General features: G+C 40.5%; 1 protein-coding gene across 1 annotated transcript in view; it reads right to left on the bottom strand.

The window, feature by feature from the left end:
- The window catches only part of UNC5D (unc-5 netrin receptor D), a 607,834-nt gene that overhangs the window by 111,890 nt on the left and 470,767 nt on the right, over window positions 1–25,177 (bottom strand). Inside the window, exons 5-7 of the mRNA XM_019921243.3 lie at window positions 8,893–9,073; window positions 7,891–8,058; window positions 5,716–5,880 (exon numbers count right to left, since the gene is read on the bottom strand). Coding sequence (XP_019776802.1) covers window positions 5,716–5,880; window positions 7,891–8,058; window positions 8,893–9,073 — 514 coding nt within the window. The remainder of the gene's footprint in view (window positions 1–5,715; window positions 5,881–7,890; window positions 8,059–8,892; window positions 9,074–25,177) is intronic.

The raw sequence follows: 25,177 nt of genomic DNA, 5'->3' as shown, positions 1-25,177 counted from the left end.
TATTATATCCACATTTTCTATGCTGTCTACATAAAGGCAACTCTGAATTAATCAATTGTTTGTTACGCAGAAAGGCAGCTATTGGGTATTTCTAGGGAAAATCTTCATGGAAAAAGGAATACCTACTATGTACTACAAATGGAATGGAAATGGGTTTTTAACATTAAAACTACTTGGGAGAATTAACAAGCAGTAGGAAACTTCATGACAACTTAATGCATTGTGCTAGCATGTTATCTTGCTGATGCCATTTTTATTTCTTTGCTATATAGAATTTCACTGTGCTATAATTAACCAATTATGTAGTGCGGCAGGTCCTGAAATATGACCTTATCCAACAAAAAGTTTTCAGAAGAGTCCAATATGATTCCTGACTCTCTGCCCAAAGAAAGGACATGACGGTTTTCGTTTTGGTAAAGGGACATCCATCTGTTATAATCTTATATATGAAACGGATATTCTGTAAACCACTAGCAAAAAGTAAGAGTTGTTTCGGATGCACTTAGCTAACTCTGGAGTGAATATTCTCTTATTCAGTGCCCTAAAGAAATACAGGGAAGGGACCCAGGTAATTACTGTAATGGATAACAATGAGAAAATGCTTCCAAGGCAACCTGTACTCTGATGTGATTACAGGCTCACCTTTTCAGGTGCTTCCTTTAGGTCACTTAAGTAGATAGTTCAACAGACAATGTGGTTAGATTATGAGATGTAGCTTGGGGATGTTTATTTGAACCTGCTATTGTATAGACATCTTTATCCTTGATGGGGTTTCCAAACTGTCACCTCCAACTTTTCTTATCAGTGTAACGCAGGAGAAATGAAAACAAAGCACGATGTAACTGATCTTTCCATTTCTGAACTGTCAATGTTGAAATGACCTAGCTCACATCCTGACAAGAAGGACTGATTAGCTATCAGGTAGCTCAGCCTTGAAGATTTCCTCTCTCTTTTGGGTCCCTGTGACATTTCTCTGGCTTCGTTCTCACTGCACATCTGGGCACTAATCCCCTCTGAAGCAGATTCACTCAATCCTCTGAAGCCAAAGCCCTTAGTTTTTCATCTGCTGGAATAAAAAGGAGAGGGAGCAGGCTCCCCTTACTTCTCAGACTCAAACTAAACACCCCACTTTTCACCCTTCTGTTCCTGCCAATGAGGAATGTACATGTCATTTACACGGACATTTCTGTGATCCTCCGGCACAGAAGCAGCTAAGTTCAGCAAGTAGGAAGGACAGCGGTCAGAAAACTACCTGATTTTGATGTTAATGCTTAAAAAACATGGATCCACGAGTTCTTGTCTCTCGACGGTCATCCCATGTAATTATCTTCCTCGAAAAGAACTGTTCTAGCGTAAAGGCCCTGGATGTTTAGTTTATGCTTGTCATTTGGAACCTCGGACTCACTGCTATTGGTACCAACTGCTTAATCTTACACTCCCCGGTCTTGGGGCATTTCTTTCCTTGTTGAGGGCATTTAGGTGTGGCCATCTGGGATAGCATAACACTAAGGTCCTGTGCTAGTCACAACCGACCTAGCAACAACCATACCCCAATATTAAAGTGATCACTCAGAGCTGGCAGCTCCATCTCTAGGAGGAATGCAGCCCTCAGGGACAACAAAAGGAATCCAGATGCTTTGTTGAGAGCTAAATAAAAGCAAAGAACTGTAGGTCATCCAACAGCCGAGCAATGTCATTGTGTAACTGCCAAGAGAAGTTGGGAATTGAGGACTTGCTTTAGGGTCGTATCTGGCATAAAGGGAAGAAAATTTAAAAGAAGGAAATCCCCAAATTGGAACATGACCTAGATCTTTCAGGAAGCGACTGCTCCATAGAGCTGTTGCCAAATGCTATTTTAATCAAACCAAACCTTCACTGGATCTCTATCCTGAGAGCACAGCTAGTTTCACCAAGAGCACCCTGGCGAAGTACCAGCTAGAAGCATAGAGTGATGTTGGCATCATCTAACTAGACTGCTGTTCATTGATTCCCGCAGAGATAGTAAAATGCTATTCATTTTTGTTGACATGACTAGCCACTCTCTGTCTAAAAGGGCAGAATACGTCCCAGTGTTGGGCTCTTAGAAACATACCCCTTTCCCACTGATGTGTAAATACATCTCATTCACCTCTATGATTTCACAGGCTTCACTCTTTTTCCATCACGAAGCTTAGTCATTGTAGCCATCAAGAGTCTCTGATCATGTCTGACAGACATCTTAATATGCATATTACAGAGGCAAAGAATGCTAGAAAAACTCATGCTTAAGTAGGAAAGGGAATAGGGGAACGAATAGATTGAACAGAAAGGAAAGGCTTACACAGCATTTTAAACTCAGGAGGGGATTTAACAGAGCTCTCAACCTTCAGTGCTGAACATATTCTAAACCTCACTGTTTCCCTACCCGTTTGATTTCCACTGTTGGAAAATGTAAACAGCATATCCACTAAACTGCACATGTGAGACTAAAACCACACATGGCAATGTCCAAAGAAGGGTTTCATTCAGTAATTAAAGCAATTTCCTGAACCTCGGCTTGACTGGCTCCAAGGAAAGAACTATGCTTTGGGACTTCCCAAGTACATATGCGTTTATGATGGTGAATTTTATGTGCCAACACAACTGGGCCATGAGGTGCCCAAATATTTGGTCAGACATTAGTCTGTGAGGGTGTTTTCAGATGAGACCAACACTGAAATGGACAGGCTGAGAAAAGCAGATTGCCCTCTATAATGTGGGTGGGTCACATCTAATCAGCTGAAGTCCTGATCCTTCCCAAGTACGAGAGACTTCTGCCTGAAAGCCTCTGAACTGGGCCATTGGCTCTTCCTGGCTCTATAGCAGCCTGCCAGCCTTTGGACTTGAACTGGGACATTGGTTCTGCAGATTCTGGACTTGCCAGCCTCTATAATAACATGAACCAATTTCTCATAATAAATCTCTTTACATATGTACGTATGTATGTGCGTATGTTTATAGCCTGTATCTTACATACGTATCCTATTGGTTCTGTTTCTCTGGAGAACCCTGATGAATACAATATCTCAGATTTTAAAATTGGGATCTAGACTGGTCACTATCCTCTTAGTGCTGGTAATTCCTTTTAGCCCTAAACATAACTCTTACTCAACTAAAAAATAACTATATATTACAATACAAGTGCAAATGAATAATATTTACATATTTGATAACAATTCTTTCTCACATTAGGAGCTAACCATTGTCTGTCTTCAATCAGTAACTCTAAGTGTCAGTCAACCAAGGTTGAAGCTTGACATTCATAGAATTTTCCCCAAGCTCAAGCTCAGTTGCTGGTTGTTAGGAAAGGTTATTATATGGTCATCTAAAATTCAACCAGTACTTTCTTATTTCTAATATTTCAAAAGTGTCTAATGATCATCTAAACTATAATCAGTAGCCACAGAGTTATACTGTCAACAGCTTTTTAGAAGATATATGAGATTAGAGTCCTAACTACAGTCCTAATCAATGGAAGAATATGTTTACAAACATGTTAAAAATAGTCATACCTTAAAGGTATATTTCAGATAAATCTGGTGGTAGTCAAGGGTGGCCAGAGACACATTTCCTTAAACTTCTTGCTAATGAATTTGTGTTGTTTCCTTACATTTGAAAAGACTGGAATAGACACTTCATCAAAAAACATAGATGAATGACCAATAAACAAATGAAAATTTGCTCAATATCGTTAGCCATTACAGAAATGCAAATTAAAATCACAAATGTACTTACTCATTAGAATGACTTACTTTAAAAAGACCAATACCAAGTGTTGGCAAAGATGTGGAACAATTAGCACAGTTACATCTTAGTGGTAAAAATTGAAATGATTACAGCTACTGTGGAAAGTTTCTTCTAAAGTTAAATATCTAATTATGATATGACCCACCAATCCCACTTCTAGGTATTTACCCAAAAGAAACGAAAATACATGTCCACACAAAGATCTGTACACAAGGGTTCATAGAAGCTTTGTTCATGGTAGCCCCCAAATGGTAACAACCCTATGTCCGTCAGCTCATGAAAGGATAAACAAATTGTGGTAGATCCATCAAATGGAGTACTACTTAAGAATAAGAAAGAACTAATTACTGATAGAGGTAACAGCATGGAGGAACGTCAAAAGCATTATGTCAAGTGAAAGAAAGTAGAAGGTGGTTGGGGTAGGAGGAAAGGACTGACTGCAAAAGAACATGAGGAGACTTTGGGGATTAATGGAAATGTTCTCTGTCTTATTTGTGATGGTGTATACAACCGTACATGTTTGTCAGAATTCATCCAACTGCACAATTAAAATGGGTGGACTGTATCATATGTAAATTAGACATCAATACAGCTGATTTTAAAAAAATGTTTCCTTACATTTAGGAAGGGGACGGGATGTATTTATTCGAGAGCAGGCCCTTTCATCACTGAGACTGGTGGGTAAGTTCCCTTTAGTTACAGACCCTTGTATTGTATCTGACACACGCAGGCTACTCAGCAGTAGTACCAGCAAACAAAGGAACTATGGGCTATGAGAAAGTGCTTCTTTCAATGTTTCAATGTATTAACCATTTAGACTTATTTTGAAAATACGACTGTTTGTAGAGGCTTGCTTTCAAGCACAGCTAGTCATATTGATACAGAAAAAAAAATGCAACTTAGATGTTTCCTTCATACCATAATCTTCCCAAATAAAAAGGACATATATTCCTGAAAAGATGACACACTATTGAACTACACTGTTTCTTTTTTGCTGGATGTTTTCCAAGAAGGCAACCTGGTTCTAGAGAATAGGTATGCCTTGAATCTCCTGTTTTTGAAGGATCTAAGAAAAATCAAATACACCTTAGCACATCTGAGTGGGCAAGTAGAGAAGGAACTGATATTTACTGAGCACCTATTCTGTTCCATGAAATATTCAAATACATTATTTTATCACTGAGCCTTGACGATAACCAACAATAGGTACTTTTTTGGGACTTACAGTCAGAGAAGTTAAGCAGCTAAATGACTTGCCCAAGACCACGAAGCTAGTATAGGACAGCACCAAATTAAAACCAATCTCTATGTGGCTCTATTTGACCCTCCCATACTTTCATAACCAGGCAGACAGTCACTTGAAGATGGCTGTAATGTAATCTCGGGAATAAAGCAAAGGCTTGGGAGTTCTGAAATGAGCATTCTATTTCCTGCCTTGCCAGACCAATTTGATACAAAACCCACCCACCTCCTCAGGGCCATATTTTCCCCCCATCTGTAAGGCAACAGTCACAACACGTCCCTTTGTTCCAGAACCATGGTCCCTGAGGACCACGAAACACTTGATAGTGCTGTAAAATTCCTGGGAGAAATACAAGCATATGGTGATCTGTATCAGAATTTCACCAAACCAAAAAATGCTGGCCCCTAAAAGAAAAGACTTGCTAAGCTCAAAAGCCTAACTCATTTTCTTTCATCATGTATCTTCAGATCATATCCGGTTACGTCCATCATAAACATAGCATTTGTGGAACTGACAGTGATAACGATGTTTAAAATGACCCCACCTCTACTAAACATCTCTTTGTCTACTGTTCGACACTTTTCACCCATATTCTCTTGGCTCTGGGAGATTTTGTTTTCTGTGAACTTATTTCACCGAATTAATGGTCATGGCATTTCTTTTCCTATGCTGGACAGACACAGAAGACGTGCAACAGAAGGTGTTACCTAGGATGCAGAGACCGTCTGTGCAGTTCTCGGATTCCTGGCTTAGGCCTTCGCAGAATTTGCCCCCATTTCTTGGGGCTGGGGCTGTGCACTCGCGGATCCGCAGATGCTCGCACTCTGGGCTGCAGACTGACCACTCTCCCCACACCTCCCAGCTCCCGTCCACTTCAAAGGGAAACAGAGGGAACCATCGTTAGAATGAATCTGGCAGCTGTTGGGAGACTCACCCCAGGGCCGCTGTTGTTCTTAGAGCTGGATTTTAAACCGTCACCACCACCACAAAAACAAAATAATATATGTGTTTATCTTCTCTCCGTGGTTTCTTTCCTAAAGAGACAGGCTAACAAAAGCAGTGGCGTAATTCTCTTGCTATTTCAGGATGAGACCAATTTACTGAATTTGGGCAAATATTTGAATTACCCATGCCCTTGGGTTAGCTAATAATGTCATTATCCATTCTTTCCCCATCTTTCATGCCCAAATGCATCTTAGATGGACAGATACACTATGTGCAGGAACCACTGGTAATCACCGCTTCCTTGTGGGTTCATGGTTTAGAACAGAGAGCAGAATAAATGCTCTTCAAGTCCTAAAAGCCCCTCAATAAGAAAAACTTAAACCCATATATACTGACAGTATTAAACTGAAACAGGTCAGCCAAACCCCAAGACGCCAAGACTTACACAAATAGAATTTCTTGGGTCGTGCATTGCTGCTGTACGTAGAAACGAACAAACTGAATCTAATTCTCCTAGAAAACCACCCTAGAGATTATGGCAGCTGTTGGAGACAAGTGTCCCACTATCTCCCAGGAAAAGGCCAACCATGCTTATGTGGGTTACTGAAGACACTGCCATTTTTAATCTAGAGTAGCTAGGCAAGAGCAGGGTAAAATACAAATACTGAACTTGAAGCAAAATGTCTGAGTCCTTATCTTGGTTCTGTCAACTTCTGGGTGGAGCACCCTAAGTAAGCACTTAGCCTGACTTCACTATTTCTGTCAACTGGGGGTCATAAAAATCACAACACAGAGCTAAACGACATTACATGTATACATGTATCTTGCACAGTACCCGGCACATAGTAAGCACTCAATAAATGTATACTGAATGCAAATTCAAAACAAAGCTCCAAGCATATGCTGCTGGTGAGAGCCTGGCCTTAGCTCTGAGTGGAACTAGACTCGCAATTTTATTTGTTTTTTGTTTTTTGTTTTTTTTTTTTGCGGTACGCGGGCCTCTCACCGCCGTGGCCTCTCCCATTGTGGAGCACAGGCTCCGGACGCGCAGGCTCAGCGGCCATGGCTCACGGGCCCAGCCGCTCCGCGGCATGTGGGATCCTCCCGGACCGGGGCCCGAACCCGTGTCCCCTGCATCGGCAGGCAGACTCTCAACCACTGCGCCACCATGGAAGCCCTAGACTCGCAATTTTAAAGACACGAGTCTCTGGTCCAGTGTCCTTGGAGCTAATGGTTGACCATGCATGTGAGACCCAGGATCAATTGATTTCTCAGTGGGAGGATATGCTTCTCATTCAGAAAGTCATCTTCCATCTCAGCTACTCCTCATTGTATAAATTGGGTGAGAGCCAGTAAGATGAGCAAAAGAACTCATAAAAGCCATATTTGGTAAAGGAAGCCTCTCTCTACTCAGAGAGGAAGGCAAGCAGAGCCCACATTCGAAATGGAAACTGCTGTGATACAATCTCTGCCAATTATATTGCCAATAAATACAAAGGTAAAACTGATGAGGTTAGTTGATTGGTGACTGATGATAAAAGGTCAAGGATTTGGTACCTGTTTTGTGCTCATAGACACCTCACTTAATCCCTATTATACAGATGAATGCTACAAAATGGGAGAACCCGAGGAGAGAAGGGGATGGCTTAGCCCAATCAAACACTGGTAGTATAAAAATACGTCAAAACATTTGGCTTATTGATGGTGAGTGTCTAGGGTCATCTGAGTATTAAGAAAAAAATTATGCCCCCAAACAGAGGTATTTCACCCATGTTCTTGCTATTACAATGAGTTCCACATTAGCACTTTGGACAAAGGCTCCACTCGAAGAACTTGGAAGATGGTAACTTTGGAAAGGAAGGTTCTACTGAGAGCTTCATACCAGCCCAATAATGTTGGTGGATCCGAAGGGAAAAGGGAATCTACGTATATCTCACCAGGACAAAGAGAGGTGCAGGTTATTTTCTGCACTGACATTCCCTCACAAAAGGCTCCACCATTGAGAGGAGCTGGGTTGGTGCAGGTCCGGGAACGTTTCTGCCATCCTCTACCACAGCGAACATTGCAGGCTGACCACTCTGTCCAGGAAGACCAGCCTCCATTCACTGAGAGAGAAAAATGGGGAGGGGAGAAAAAAAAGGAAAGAGGTATTTACTGATTGCCTACTATGTGCAAGCCACTTGTGAGTTGTGTTGTGAGTTGAGTACCAAGAGACTGGCGGGGACCCTCCCCGGCTGCCCCATCGTGAGGCAACAGTAGGGCTGATCTAGTCTCCACCCCTCAATCTACTCTTCTGATACAGGAGGGATACAGAGAATTTGCATTGCAAGGAAATGATGAACCATCAATGTATCTCTAAAGCACTTGAAAATCCGGAGTATAAGAAGAAAATGTCAGCATTTGAATTTCTATTAACTTTAAATGCTTCAAAAATAAATCCCAGGGCTCTTCTATTGTGGAAGGGAGTGCCTTTACTTCAATAGCTGGGAATTTCATTTATACAATACCTGAGATATTCAGCAAATAGTCATGTTTGTTTTTGGTGGATTTCATATGCCAGGAGAGGACGTGCCGACAGCAGGTCTGGGGAAGATGCGGGGGGGGTGGATGTTGGGTTTGCGAAGAGTGGGAAGCAGAAGTTGCCCACCTCATTTCGTTTCAAATATAAACACAATGAAAGAAAACAAACAACTTTTTAAATTATTTTGAAAAGAGATCGAAAATGTCACTGACTATCTCCAGAAGTCCAATTCTGGATGAAAGAGAAACAGGCATCTGCCTCCACCTGTCAAAGGGGTGAGGCAGGAGAGAACGCTATAATGGATAACCCCCAAAGTCCTTTCCGTTCTAAACATTGAAAGCTTTAATGAAATGCACCTCCCTCTACCTCTTTGCTTTCTGTCCTCTCTATCCATTCCTGGCCTTTGGGTTGGTCTTACCATAAACCACCACTGTGGCTGACAGGCTCCTCCTCTTGGCTACGATGTTGGCCGCCATGCATGTATAATTTCCGGAGTCCGAGAGCCGTGCCTGCCGGATGATGAGGTTGTGGTCTGCCCTGGTGTCAATGTTCTCATCTTGTTCAGAGTCAATGGGCTCCTCGTTTTTCAGCCATTCCACCTATCAGAAGACAGCAATGTTCATAAGTCATTAAAAAAAAAGAACTTTCCTGGAGTTGGAAGATGAGCAGTTAGGGCATATGGGAGAGAGCTGTACCTAACATTCAGAGTAGCAACAATGATTTTTAAAAATCTTTATTCCATATCCCATCCTTTTTTGTATTCTCAGGACATGAACACTCAAGCTACTAAACTGGAGGCTGGAAGAGAACGTAAATATCCTATTGACTTTGACCTATTTTCTAAAACTGCAGTGGGAGAGAGGAAAGACTGTAATTAGGTCATTTCATTATATTTCATTGTGTTACAACTCTGACGACGATGATGATGATATTTTAATAACTGGCCCAAAATGGAGCTCAGAAAAATCAACACCTATATGTAGACTTTGTAATTTGTGCGGAGAGGATATTATGTTGTCAGACAGGGTTTGAAGTCAATATGTTTCCATTTGAACACATTTTAACAAAGGTGCGATGGTGTCTAAAGGCCACTGTAACACAGATTTGGGTAATCATAGGCACATAAATGAAACTCAGATCTCAATATTCCCTGCTTTTGGGGATATGTTTCTTCGGTGATCATTTATGTTACTACTTCAGGGATTCAGCAGACATTTAGGTCGGATCAGGCACCCCAGACATCTAAGCCTGTCTCCCTTCCAAAGGAGCTCACTTTTCACATCCTCTGAGCGTAGGCTAGTCCCATCTTTGGTTTGTTTTCTCTAGCTTGCTCCTAGAGAACCTATTTCCCTCTTTCCATCTCTACCCTAATCCTATCCTTGGTCCAAAGTTCTCTTTCCTTGGACACCTGAGGAAGACCCAGATGAGACCTTCTACTCCCTGGATTCTCATCCTCCCCACAGCTGGGCTGCACCAACCCTACATCTCTTATTTCATCAAGCAGACCAGTCTTCCCAGACCTAACTGCCTTCCTTCCCCATTTTGTCCTTTGCTACCCCATCTAAACAACGTCTCCACTCTCTCATGCCATCTCAGTAGCACCAGACGCAGCTCTTGTTTGACAATAACCATTTAGCTCTAGTTATCAGTATGTGTTATACACAGGAATTTAACAGACACATCAAAACGGTAATTCAGGGCTTCCCTGGTGGCACAGTGGTTGAGAGTCCGCCTGCTGATGCAGGGGACACGGGTTCGTGCCCTAGTCCGGGAAGATCCCACATGCCGCGGAGCGGCTGGGCCCGTGAGCCATGGCCGCTGAGCCTGCGCATCCGGAGCCTGTGCTCCGCAATGGGAGAGGCCACAACAGTGAGAGGCCCGCGTACCGCAAAAAAAAACCAACCAAAAAAATGGTAATTCAACACAAAAAGCAACGGCAATGACTACAACAAAAAGACACCACGTGGAAGCACATGCATCTGGGTTCTTTTCACCATACCCTCCCTGCCCCCCACTAGCATAGATAGTTGAAAGTTGGCTTTAGTTGGCTCGTTTCATGTTTGTATCTAAAGACTTCTAATTTGTTGCCAATCATCAAGTAACGTCTGTTAGACAGCAATTTGGTCTAATAAATATTTTTGGCTTCTATAAAAAGGGATTTATTGGGGACTTCCCTGGTAGTGTAGTGGTTAACAATCTGCCTGCGAATGCAGGAGACACAGGTTCGAGCCCTGGTCTGGGAAGATCCCACATGCTGCGGAGCAACTAAGCCCATGCGCCACAACTCCTGAGCCTGTGCTCTAGAGCCCGCAAGCCACAACTACTGAGCCTGCGTGCCGCAACTACTGAAGCCTGCATGCCTAGAGCCCAAGCTCTACAACAAGAGAAGCCACTGCAATGAGAAGCCCACACACCGCAACGAAGAGTAGCCCCCGCTTACCACAGCTAGAGAAAGCCTGAGTGCAGCAACGAAGACTGAAAACAACCAAAAATAAATTTAAAAAAAAATTTTTTAAAAAAAGAGATTTATTTATCAGAAGAAAACCTATAACGATCCTTCAATATTTATCCCAAGTACCATCCCATTAATGAGAGTATAGAATACCAAAAGTCATCAGCCATCCAAAATGTAACCTAGATAATCTGAGGTCGATTTTTAGAAGAGAAAATGATGCCAAAATAGCCAAAAGAGGTCTGAGAATTGCTGTAAAACATGAAGAAGAGCTGAAAAAGTAACATGGCACAGGACCACAAAGTAAGGAAGCAAGCCTGGCTACCCACCCCAGGAGCTCCTCAAGGCATCACCACGTGCCAGCCTGGTGGGTTAAGAACTAGTGATGACCCAGAGCCCAAAAGCACTGCTCTGTTTAACAAAGCAGGACAGTGAAGCCAATTTTAAAACACATCTGACCACCGGCCCATGACAAAATATCCTTCACTCCCCACTAACACTGCATATTTTCCAACCACTCATTCATTCATCTGACAAATATTCCAACCTTTACTGAACATTGGAGGTCGTCCTGAGAGTTGAGTAAAGTCAGACAAACAAAACCAGCATAGCCTCTTTTTTCATGGATCTTACTTTTAATGGACAAGATGGAAACAAAGAAGTTAAATCCACATCACCACCAGAAAATAAGAGCTGTCACCAATATTTGGGATGAAACACTGTAAAGCCAATAGGATTGGATTTTTTTTTTTTTTTTTTTTTTTGCGGTACGTGGGCCTCTCACTGCTGTGGCCTCTCCCGTTGCGGAGCACAGGCTCTGGACGCGCAGGCTCAGTGGCCATGGCTCACGGGCCCAGCCGCTCCGCGGCATGTGGGATCTTCCCAGACCAGGGCACGACCCCACGTCCCCCGCATCGGCAGGCGGACTCTCAACCACTGTGCCACCAGGGAAGGCCAGGATTGGATTTTTTAAACCACCATCACTGTTGTGTCACTGGAAAGAACAAATTGGTCAGCTTAAAGTAGGTCTGAGGAGCTTCAGTTCCACTCCACTCTCCTCCTGGTCCAGAAATTCTGAGTGTAAATTGCCTGACTTTCTGATTGTAATTTCCTATCCTTGTTACTTCTAGCACCTACAAAGCCGTTCTCTCCTGTCTCCACCTCAAGTCATCTTCTTTTTCCATACTTTCCCCCAAAACAGCTGGTCAGGAAGTCGGGAAAGTCTGGCCATGGTCCATAAGTAAATAATTCCTAGTGAGGAAATAACCAGAAAGAGCCCTGGGGGCAGTGACCCAGGAAACAGAAAAGGAGTCCCAGCAGCTGGAAATCAAAGAAAGCTTTCCTAAACAAATCTTGGCCCAGAGAAAATTAAAGCCACAATCATCAAGTAGAGGTCTGGTTTCAAATTGAAAACTTATACAAAAATACATCATACACAAAATTAAGTGGGCAACAAACTAGGAAGATATTTGCCAGAAATTTGATATGTAAAACAATAATAGGGCTTCCCTGGTGGCACAGTGGTTGAGAGTCCGCCTCCCGATGCAGGGGACGCAGATTCGTGCCCTAGGTCCGGGAGGATCCCACATGCCGCGGAGCGGCTGGGCCCATGAGCCATGGCCGTTGAGCCTGCGCATCCGGAGCCTGTGCTCCGCAATGGGAGAGGCCACAGCAGTGAGAGGTCCGAATACGGCAAACAAACAAACAATAATAATATGATGATCTGAGGGATACTGATCTGAATCACTCAAGCTCTTGTATCAGTTGATGATAAAATGCCACCCAAGATAAGACAGAGAAAACACATGCTAATTAAACAATCGAATATTCTATACCACTAATAAAAAAATTGAACAACAATAAATGACATTTTTCTACCCAAAGAGCAAAGATTAAAGTTACACAAGCATACACAGACACACACATATATATAGTATTATTATTATTATTTTTTTTGCTGAACTTAAAGAGCATGGGGCATTTCTGTTATTGCTGCTCTACGATTATCTCCTTTCTGGGACGACACTAGTAGCCTCTTAACTACCTGGTCTGTCTGGTGTTTCCATTCCTGCCTCTACAGTTGATTCTCCACAAAGGGATCAGGTAGTATCACTTTCTGGGTCCAAATCCTTCAACAGCCTTGAACCCCACTAAGAACAGAATTGCACATCCTTACCGTGGCTAACAAAGCCCATCTTGGTCTGGCCCAGAGTTAATTCCCCACCTTAGATTCCCTACGTAACCTCTGCACAGTCTACTCCAGCCCTACTGGTCTCCTTCCTGTTCGAGAAAACTCAAAGCCAGTTCCAACCTCAGGACCTTAACACCTGCTGATCCCTCCACCCGGAAGGCCTTTCCTGCAAGTATCCCTACGGTTCAACGCTACTTTTCATTCAGGTCTCTAATCAAATATTTCCTCCTTAGAGAGGTCTTGTCTAACAATCCTTTCTAGTATAGCAATGCCCTTTCACTCCTGGTGTCCTGCTTTAATTTTCTTCCTAATATTATCTCCATCTAATAGGCTTAAAGATAGTAAAAGCCTTCTGTTCTTGTAATTGTGATCCCAGGAATTTACCAAAGGAAATTATTAGGGCTACAAACAAGGATTTAAACAAAATAAACTATTTTTTGTAGCAAAAAAGAATGAAAGAAAAAAAAAAGTATGCCAAAGCTACAGGCCAAATAACAGACCTTTGTTTAAATAAATGATTCAGTAATAAAATATAATATTATATTGCGGCGAGCCGTTTCTGACCGGCAGAATAACGAGCCGCCACACGCAAGATTCTTCTCGTATCACACTTTATTGGAGCACAGCTTGGTTGAAGAAAGATGGAAGGAAGACCCCGCAATCTTATAGCAGTCTGCTTATATAGGGATTAAGAACATGTGTCGCTCTGTGATTGGCTTTCGCCGATGGTGCGATTTGTGAGCCAGCATCGGATAGGTCGCTACTTTAAAACCTCATTAGTATACTTAGCGCAAGCGCAGTGGCCACAGGAAGGATGACTCAGCTTATTTCAGCTTCCTGCCGCGTAGCAGTTAGCTGACCGCGCCCTACATTATATAGCACTAAAAGTCTTGATTTCCACTAGTGAAAGCACTGAAAATGCTCATAATATATGGAAGAGTCAAAATGCAAAACTATGTTCATTGTTATCATAAATTTGTAAAAGCAACAAAAAAAAGAAATCACAAACTTACATACACTTAAAAAATGGTTGGAAGAAAATGCAATATGTTTGCAGAGGTTTTTAAGAGAAGACTTGGGGTAACTGTTGTTTTTCTTCTTGGTGGTTAACTGTGGAACATTCAAGGAAGAAGTATTTAGTAATCGGAAAAAAATCACTTTAGCTTAAAAAAACTCCTTTACTTATGTAGCACAGTGGTATTCAAATTTATATTTAACCATAGACTGTTTCCTCAATTTAAAGCTTATGTGATCATAGGATATATACGATATGTATCATATGATATCGCTTATATATGGAATGTAAAAAATGATACAAATGAACTTACATACAAAGCAGAAACAGACCTACAGACACAGAAAACAGACTTATGTTTACCAAAGGGGAAAGGGTGGGAGAGCAATAAATTAGGAGTTTGGGATTAACAGATACACACTACTATATATATAAAATAGATAACTAACAAGGACCTACCGTATAGCACAGGGAACTCTACTCAATATTTTGTAATAACCTAGAAGGGAAAAGAATCTAAAAAAGAATATATATATATCTGAATCACTTTGCTGTATACCTGAAACTAACACATTATAAATCAACTATACTTCAATGAATAAATTAAATAAATAAATAAAAATAAAGCTTTTCAGAAAGCCCCAAGTGAAAAACAGATAAATAAGGAAAGCTCTTACAACAGGTGCAGAAGTGAGGGTATTGGAGTTACAGAAATGAGGGGCCCTAAGCTGCAATGGCCCACACCCAGGGCCACTGTTTGTAAAATTCCAGGAGAGGTAATTCACATCCTTCCCTGTCTATGTCAATCATGCCCAATGGAGATGTTCAGCGCACCTGTACCATCATATAAGTTGACCCTGCCATACAATCTACCGCCACCCACCTACATGTGTACTATGAACACGTACAACGGTCTGCTACCTGGTCTCCCCAGATCATAGCTTGAAAACCATCAATACAGGATGAATGAGGTATCCCAGGTACACACACCTTCTGGTCTACTTGGTGTTCACGCTGTCATGACTCAGGTCCATCAACCCAATTATGTCTATAAACAATCGGCACATTAGGAGACACCTAACTGCGGGGCTGTTTTTTATTTGTAAACTAACAGTTTATCCATTTAACGGATGGCAGGATCTTTATGAGAAAATCAGTTTGGTATTTTCTGGGCTTATAAAAGTGACAAATTGCTCTTCGATTTATGCTTTTGTCACTTAGAGAAATGTTAAAACATTTTTGATGAGCTAAGTGCTCCTAATGTAGAATAGTTTAATAAATAATAGAAAAAAAGCATTCCTACAGCAGCAGTTGCAAACTCGAATGTTCCTAGGGGCCAGGGAGGTAACGTAAACTACTGAAGTGGAGCTGGGGGCAAACATCCACGTGCGTTGCTTGCACACTAAAGACAAGGGGCTATTCTTCGTGCCCACGAAGGAATGAGCTCACGTTCATTTTTCTTAAAAAATGTTACTTTCTTTCTCCTTTTGTTTCCCCACTTTAGATAGAGACACGAGTATTTTTAAAAATTAATGATTGTGTAAGGAAAAATGACCGTGAACTCATTTTTGCTTTAAAATTTCTGTTGCTTTTAACGTATCACAGTGGTCTTCACATTTACGGAGTATGCAGCTTCAGTATCAGGATGTAAGGCGACCTGGTGCTGATAATGACAAAAACGTAGATTCCATGGTGTGTGCAAATAAATATGCAGTCACCAGTTGGGTTCACACTACTGTGACTAGTGTAACCAGATCCTTCCATCTTTCTTGAGAAGCCACGGCTGTGTATTTTCATGCACTATTTCTTGATTCTAACGTGATGGCTCATACGTTACAAAATATATTGTGAGGGTCAAACAAAACATATCCGTGAACTCCCTCTTCTCTAGACACTCCAACACACCAGCTTTCTGGCCCTTTGTGAGCGTTATCACAAAGAGGAGCTCAATGTCCTTCACTGAAGTTAATTCCTTTCGGGGTAAGTCCACTTCCCCCATCATCCTAGAATGTTCCGGTTCATATGTATCAGGGCCCATTCTCAATGCTTTCTCATGTCAAGCACCTAAGAATTTTTGAACTTATATACAGTATCCTACAAGTATCATAAGGGCATGAATACTGAGTTCAGAAATGATTTTATAAGAGGTTGTCAACACAGGAAAGCCCCCATTAAGCTCTTAACAAAAGCAATTCACATTTTCAAATTAGCATTATGGGATGATACAGTGATCACCTGAGGCCAAAGGACAATTTTTTTTATCACTGATCCAAATGACCTCATACTAACAGGTCATCTCTTTGACAGAGAAGCTTAACTTTCTGGAATGTCATGGGAGGCATTCACGCCCTGAGAGGAAAAGAATTCTTCATCTGGTTTCTACTTATTTAGTTTAGATGGATAATCCCAGTTAGGAGTGTGGGAAGAAACCAGCTACTTAGAGGTAATGAGCTAATGGATTTTCAGGATGCATGAGTTCATTAGCATAGTGTTATGTGCAGATGGTCTGCAATTTGTAGATTTTTCCAGTTTATAAACAAATCTGGAAAAGCAGACCATCAAAGACAATTAGATTTCATGCCCAGCAGCAGGTTCCTGATCAGTCATTCTGGTTAGCTGGGGACAGAAGGTATGTAATTGACGACCCTGTAGGTTTCCTCAACAATAGGCAGCATGGTGTAATTGGATGGGAGGCAGCCTCCTCTGGAAGAGCGATGCTTCATGGGAGATTATCTTATCTGAGACATGGGTTACATTTGAAAATCTCTGCATGAGTCCTGACATTTCGCTTCTTCTGACCTTTTGTCAAAGAAGTCCTGTGCAGGTATACACATAAACTCTACACCTAAAGGTTTATTTCCATCAGACACATGTCAGGTTCTAATGCTCTTGTTCTTGTTCTTAATATTCCATAAGAGCATGAGAAGGTGAGTGCTGTTATTAATCATTTAGGAATGTAAAAGCTAGATGAGAAAGAGAAAGCCACTTTAATAGGCCAGCTCTCTTCCCATCCAGGATCCCAAGCCTGTTGTCTTTTGAATTCTAGATAGTATCAAGCTGGAACTCTCTCTCCCCTCCTATCCCACAGCAAATGCTAATGGGGGCCATTTGTTGGTATCATCTAACAAGTGTTCTTATCTCCCCCACCCCCAATTCCAGTCCTCTTGGGATTTGCTAGATGAAATATAAAATTGAGTTGCTCATATATATTAAAGATGTAACCTCAGATTTCTGACTTTAGAAGCTTTTCAATTCATCTACTCATTGCTTGGGGTCATTTTCTTCTTGCACAACTCAGTGGCAAGCTCCTTAAGAACAAAAACAGTATTTTAAAATGTTCCTGTATCTTGCACAGAACCTTCTTCTGAGGATATGCAATGACACCTGTTGAATAAATTTTTTAGCCCAAATTGATATACCTGCAAGTTTAGAGACTGGTATGATATACATACACACATACAATACAACTTCAAACTGCATTTTAGGGGTTGGACCAAGGGAGGGGATACTATTCTTTGCTTTAAATTCCAGGATCAAGCATAGATATGATCTAGAAGAGAGACATTTTTAGCGTAGTTGTTCTTAACTATAATCTGGGAACCACTAATATTTCATAATGGCTAAAAAGGGTCTCATGTTGAATTTCATGTATTTGCTCAAGATATGAGCTATGTACGAGTAATAAATGCTTTTTCTCCTCACTACAACGAAGAATGGCTTGGGAAGGCAACCTTGTCTGATAGGACAGGGTGGAGAGACAGGGCTACACGAAGGTGTACGAGAGAGGTTGAGCTAGGGAAACACTGGAAAGTCACCATTCACAAGGTGGTCATTCCCTACAGAACCTCTCAAACTTTTTTGTAAAGTTACCACCTTACCAAATAACAAGTGTGATTGGATTTCTGCGGGAAAACAAGAGAAGGCTGTAGCATGCATTCTAGCTGTTGGGGACTAACCAGAGATGGTACACAAGGACACAGGGGTGGGTAGGAGGGGACCAGGCAGAAGCAAAGATGGGGCTCCATTGGACCCTGGGGAAGTCCCTGACTTCCACACCCTAGGACATGAGTCTAACCAATGTTTCTTATTTACTTAAAGCCACATCATGAATTTTGATCAAATGAGTATTTCCCAGCCTAAAAAATGAGACCTAGCATTTCTTGTATACTCACTATGGGCCAAGTACTCTTTTAAACACTGTACATCTGTTAATTAATTTCACTCTTAAAATGTCTCTATGAGGTCGACACCATTTTCATTACCTCCATTTGCAAATAAGAAAACAAAGATGTTAAGTACTTTGCCAAAGTCATATATTATATATAGTTAATGGTAGAGCAAGAATTTGAATCCAAGTTTCAACTCCATGTCTTGCTTTTTTTTTTTTGGCCAAGCATCACGGCATGTGGGATCTTAGTTCCCTGACCAGCGATGGAACCCGCACCCCTGCCTTGGAAGCGCAGAGTCTTAACCACTGGACCGCCGGGGAAGTCCCTCCAAGTCTTGCTTTTAACCACTGTGTTCAGTCATCCATATCATTTGCCAGATTTGGGTGGAATGACTCTGTGCCATTTGCAAAATTACATTAAACATAATTTTGAAAACGTATTTGGGGATTTTACAATCATTCCTAAGGACGGGGTGCAAAAAATATCTTGACAAAAGCAACATTGTTGAATAAGTATATTGTCTCCCAGAGGGTTGATTGAAAGGCCAGCTCTCATTTGAATGCACACATTTTGGTTATATTATATTAGCGTGTCAGCATGTTCAGAATGTGACCAGAACTATTTTAACATCAAAAAATTATTCAAACTTACTATCTGTCCCTGTATAGCTCATTAGAGGTTATGGTAGCCCTCACCAAGTTATCTGGTGTTTGATTTTGCTTTTGAGCAATGGGCAGAAATGAATGGAACAAGTAGTCCCTGAAATCTTTGTGATGACAGCCTGTAGTCTTAAAATACTAAATACTCAAGAAGGCCAATTGTATCTAAGTCTATTGGGTGACTTACAGGAAATCATTTGCCTTCCTGAGAAAAGGGATAGGTGTTTCTGGCCTTTTACCTGGTTGGGCATGGATGTGATTGTGAAGCTAGGGCGGGCATCTTGCGACCACGAAGAAAAGGCAAAGGAACCCACAGAGATACTGATCACTGTCCTTCCACTCTCAAATGAACACACTGCTATACAATACTTTATCTCATTTGATCCTCACAACAACCCCAAGACAGGCAAAGAAAATCTTATCCTTCCCATTTTACAGATTACATGATTCACCTAAGGTGACATACTCGGAAAACGGTAGAACTAGAACCGGTAGCGTTCAAATCATTTTCCTGCCACACAACACCAGCCATTTTCTTGTCTCTTACTGACCCCACGAAGGGCCGGCCGCTCCTTAATCTTTCCCATGATTCGGCTCGGCATTCTAGAGCAAGTCTTAACTGGGACTTAACTATCGCAATAGAGGGACATGCCTCTACTCAGAACGGAGCCAATTACCTTCTCATGTTAGTTTAGGCCATCACTTGTTTTGCTACTTTCAGATTAGATGTCATCTGTCCTCTCTGCTCTCCTTGATAATACTTCCTTCAAGTTACTTATAACACTACTCTCGTGTTTCTCTTTTTGTCTTCCTTTTCTTTCCAGACTGGACAGCTTGACTTCAAAGCCACCTATACCGCGGTTGCGGCCATTCAGCTCCACTTATCTGATAATGCATCACAAAAGGAAGCAAAAATTCAGCTTAACTGTGAAGCCACAGCTGCAGAACCAGGCACACGAGAGAAACCTAATGATCACAGACAGAATCACACTCACTGATGCTGAATGAAATGACAGACAAGTTCCTTTGTAGAAGCCTGAATTCTGATTATGGAACTTTATGTTCCGACACTGTATGCCTCTTGTCAGATCAGTGCTGTCCTTTGACTTCCCCATTTCAGTTATGAAAGCCAGGTGCAGCCTCATTTTTTTGTTTGTTTTAATTCATTTTGACAGGTAAATGGTCTCGGAAAGTAAACACCCTGATCAACTGTTTACTGAAACTGTAACATTGTCATGAGTGAAAAATGAGACACGTTTACATTAACGTAAAGCATTTACAAGAATGATGATGAGAGGGAAAAGACAACACTGAACAGATGAAGCATGAATATAAAAATGGGGAGAGATTTGCAATCAAAGGATGATCCGTAAGGGAGGGTGTCTGCCACCATCAATTTTTCAGCTGTGCTTTCCCTAGTGCAATGGATCTTCCTCTTTGCTAATTCTACCTTTGCTCATTCCCATCTGCTACGGGAAAAGGAATGCTGGTTTTTGAATATTTGATAAAGCAACCCCTAGGAGATGCTTCCAAAGCTTCCCAGGCTTTGAATTGGATTGGATATCCCAAGGAGTGACCTAAAACATAGTATCTTGTGCCTCTTCATTTTAAGGGATTATTTTAGGATGGGAAGAACTCTTTAACAACATTACAAAGAGCTGGCTTTCAGAGAGACTCAAAATAGTTTCTGCGTTCACATTTCCTCCCGTAATTGCTGGTATGTAAATCAGGTTTTAAAGTGGTAGTGAGGGGATATTAACTAACAGTTCCCTTTTTCTGTTCCTTACAACCAGGTAACATATACTCAAGTGTTGAGAAAATAGCCATCTTAGTAAGGATTAAAGACTCAAAATGTTCATATTATAACTGGTTTTAAAAGCTGGTATCTTGAGTTACATTCGATAAAGAAATGCAAACATACCACTGACACGTGCATACACGCAAACCATTGGAGAAACCAGATCTGTTCAGAATAAAAATGTTTCTATCAGCTGCATTGAAAGGCTAATCATGTAATGATCTACAAAGGAAATGCAGGGACAGACATGCATGAGCTCAGCTTCCATATATTGGGTGGCTGAGAATGAATTAGCATAATCGTAAATTTGTTCCAATTACAGAAGGCAATTATCAGAGCCCAGCTTACAGCATTTTCAAAATGAAATCAGCAAAGTGCATCTACAGCCCAGGTATATGCCACTGAGTTAATGGTGCTTAAAAAAAAAGGCTCTATGCTCATTCACCTTTCATCCCTTTGATGACCGTATACTCCATGCAAGTCTCCTTTTAGCTGACAGACACACAAAGCCACCATGAAAGAGGAAAAAATACATGCTGTACAAAAAAAAAAAAAAGTCGTGCTTAGTATAATAACTCAAGTGCAAAAGAGCCAAATTCAAACTCTGAAGTCTTGTATGGACGATTTCTCTAGATCAGTGGTTCAGACAGTGCTTTTATATTTTAGACAGTAATTCACATCACCCCTTGTGTTCTCTCCAAAATGTTGATTAGGAATAAAACTGTGAGTAAGCCTGTCATTACCTGCTCCAAACAAAAGTTCTTTGTGCAAAAATGTAATGCTGCTGTTTTGCAAAGGTAAGCCCACCGCTATCCCTGTTGTTTTCATGTTGCTTTCCTGTTATAAATAGAACCTGCTGCCTTGTTAATTAATCATTGCCAACCTGGAAGGAGTACAGGAGACTCAAACATATTTTGTACAGAAGGCAACAAATTTAGCCTCCTAATTTTAAAGCTGAAAAGGCAATTCAATTTAATCAGTTAAGATTATGCTTATATATACTAGAATGTGCCCAGCACTTAGGAAGACACACACTAAAGAGGAATATTACTCAGCCATAAAAAAAGAATGAAATAATGTCATTTGCAGCAACATGGATGGACCTAGAGATTATCATACTGAGTGAAGTCAGATAAAGAAAAATATCATGATATCACTTATTTGTGGAATCTAAAAAAATGATACAAATGAACTTATTTACAAAACAGAAATAGACTCACAGACATAGAAAACAAAGTTACAGTTACCAAAAGGGAAATGGGTGGTGGGAGGGATAAATTAGAAGTTTGGGATTAACAGATACACACTACTATATATAAAATAGATAACCAACAAGGACCTACTGTATAGCACAGGGAACTATATTCAATATCTTGTAATAACATATAATGGAAAAGAATCTGAAAAAGAATCTACACACACACGTGTCCCTGAATCACTCTGTAGTACACGTGAAACTAACATACCCCTGTAAATCAACTATACTTCAATAAAAAAAATTAAAAAGAGATAGTCAAGAGATTGCAGATTAGTAAGAAAGACAAAAAAGAATTTCTACTGTAACTAAATGTGGTGGGTTTTACCCTTACATAGGATGATAGGCCCACTGGAGCTGAAGCAGGGGAAGAGGAGGAGAAGGGAAGGGAGACTGCCACATGTCAGAGGCTATTCTAGGCTCTTTCACACCTTAAACCACTTGGTGAGGTGGCCATTGTTAACTACGTCTTTACAGTTAGGAAAATAACTAGCACGAAAGAGCTGAAATATTTGAACATGCTCAAAATTCTGCCACCTTAAACAAGTGAGCAAACACAAAACCCTTCCCTTCCTTGCATTTCAGGCATCTCTCTTGAATTCTTTAGCAATTACTCCTTATCATTACATTTCAATCGGGCTTCCACCCCACCAACTCACTGAAATTGCTCTTGCTGACGTCACCGATGTTCCCCATGTTGCTACATTCAGTGCAAACTGTTCTGTATTCTTCTTTGACTCTCAGGGGTAATGAGAACCATTCTTGAATTGTGTCTTCCATTGGTTTTGATGATGCCACGTGTTCTCTCTTTGTAGCCTCAGGTCACCCCTGCTCTGTCTCTGTGTTGGCATCTTCTCTATCCAAACATGAAGTGTTTTTGGGGGGCCCAAGAACATTCCCAAATTATCTTTAGTTCACTGACCTTCTTGAGTTACAGCCTCTTATATTTAGACATCTACTCAGCATTTATTTTTGTAAGCTTCATAGATGCTTCAAGTTCGACAGGTGGAAGTGGCTTTGGAATTTTTTCTTGCAGAATTCAGAAAGTGATAGATGATTTCCTTACCTATTTGACATTAAAATATATGAATCTCATCATCTGAAAATAGGGATTCACTGAAAAAGATTGGATGGTTGTTGACATAATAATTTCACATTAAAAAGACGACTCTGGATACGATGTATAGAATATATGGGGTGGGGCGGGGCAGGCAAAGTGAGGAGCAGAAAGATCACTAGGAGGCTGTGACCATAACCCTGGGGAGTGATTGTGGTGGGATGAACTGGAAATTATAATGGGTATACAGGCATACCTTGAATATGTTGAGGGTTTGGTTCCAGACTACCAGAATAAAGCAAATTTCACAATAAAGCAAATCGCACACATTTTTTGGTTTCCCGGTGCGTGTCAAAGTTATGTTAACATTATACTGTAGTCTATTAAGTGTGCAACAGCATTATGTCTAAGAAAACAATGTACACACCTTAGTCAAAAAATATTTTATTGCTAAAAAGTGCTAACCATCATCTGATGACACAGGATTTCCACAAACATGCAATTTGCAAAAAGAAAAATGAAACAAAACAAAACACACATTATCTGCAATAAGGTGAAGCTCAATAACATCAGGTATGTCTGTACAATAAAGAGTCTTAACAATAAGTTAAGGGGTAAAATAGAATGAATAGAAATTTGTGGTTGATTTGATAAAATATTTCAAGAGAAGGCAATCAAAATTTGGCACCCATATATCTGAATTGGGTAACTGATATAGAGAACACCAGATAAAAAGGTCATTTTTGGATGGTGTACTTATATTTGCTGACTGAATATCCCCTTGGTCCCTAATATAAAAAGAACATTCTGAAGTCAAAAGAAAGTGAGAAAGAAAAATCAAATAAACATGGCAACCGCAAAACAGGCTAAGTACTCGAATAATTAACTCAGTGACGCCTTTAGTTAAACTTAAGATGTATATAGTAACTGAAATAAACAACTTCAACCCAGGTCTCTCTTCAGCTCCAGACTTACACAGTCAACAACTTTTGGGGCATACTTACTCCAGTCTTCAGGATAATTTGTATCCAAAGCTATAAGCATATATGAAATCATGCAGAAAGATGAAAAAAAAAGTTTAAGATACAACACTGAAGACAAGTAGCAGAAAAGGGAAAAGGAGGCTGCAGAAATACATTGATGACATTGAGGTAAGAGGAAGTAGAAATGTATGTGTCATGGAAGTCGAGAGAGAAAAATATTTTATGGACTTAAAATTACCACTGAAGTAAAAGGTGAGTGTATGTCAAGTCCCAGGCTCCATTTCAACATGAAGCTCCTTCTACAGCATGTTAATAAAAGGACTCCACTTGTCTTTGTTACTTTTAATGTAAATAATAATAATAAACCTACACTGTCCCCCTCTGTTCAGTTTCCTCGATATTCACTGAAACTTCCCCAAAGTTAATTGGCCACTTGAAAAATAAAGTGGTATCTCTAGCTCACTCCTTACAGCAAAACAAACCTCAGGCATATAAAATATTAAAAATACAATAAATGAAGACACAAAAGTACCATGAAAAAGCATGGGTGAATATTTTTGTAATTTTACAGTGGAGAAGGATTTCTTGCATGATATAAAAGCCAAAGCCATAAAGACTATTAAAGTGTAAAACTTCAATATACCAAAAAGATGCCATACACACGGATAAACATGAAAAAACGTTTGCAACATATGACAAAGTATTGACAAAGTATTATTATACTAAAATCAAGGGAGATAGTAAATACATTTTGCAACTTATGCAGCATGATGCCCATACAATAGAAATGGACGTTGGTTATTATGTTCTACCAGAATGTACTGAATGAATACCAGCCTGGTTTCTAATATATAAAGATCATGATAAAATCAACAGAAAACCAGCATTGCAACAGAAAATGAGCTGCGTACTCAAGCAGATTGTTTAGAGGAGAAAAATACAAATGGAGGACTAACATATGAAAAGTTTTTCAACTGCTCTAATAATGAATATGAAAATGAGATATTACTGTTAGCCTATTACTTTGGCAAATAGTGAAACTATATAGGTTTGACAAAAGTGTAAAGAAATAGATGTTTTCAGTGACTTTAGGGCTACAGTAAAAATTAGTACAATTAGTAAAT

Source organism: Tursiops truncatus, chromosome 21, assembly GCF_011762595.2.
Source record: "Tursiops truncatus isolate mTurTru1 chromosome 21, mTurTru1.mat.Y, whole genome shotgun sequence".
In the NCBI taxonomy this organism is placed as follows: Eukaryota; Metazoa; Chordata; class Mammalia; order Artiodactyla; family Delphinidae; genus Tursiops; species Tursiops truncatus.
The sequence above is the reverse complement of the archived record's forward strand: the minus strand, read 5'-3'. Positions and strand labels throughout refer to the sequence as shown.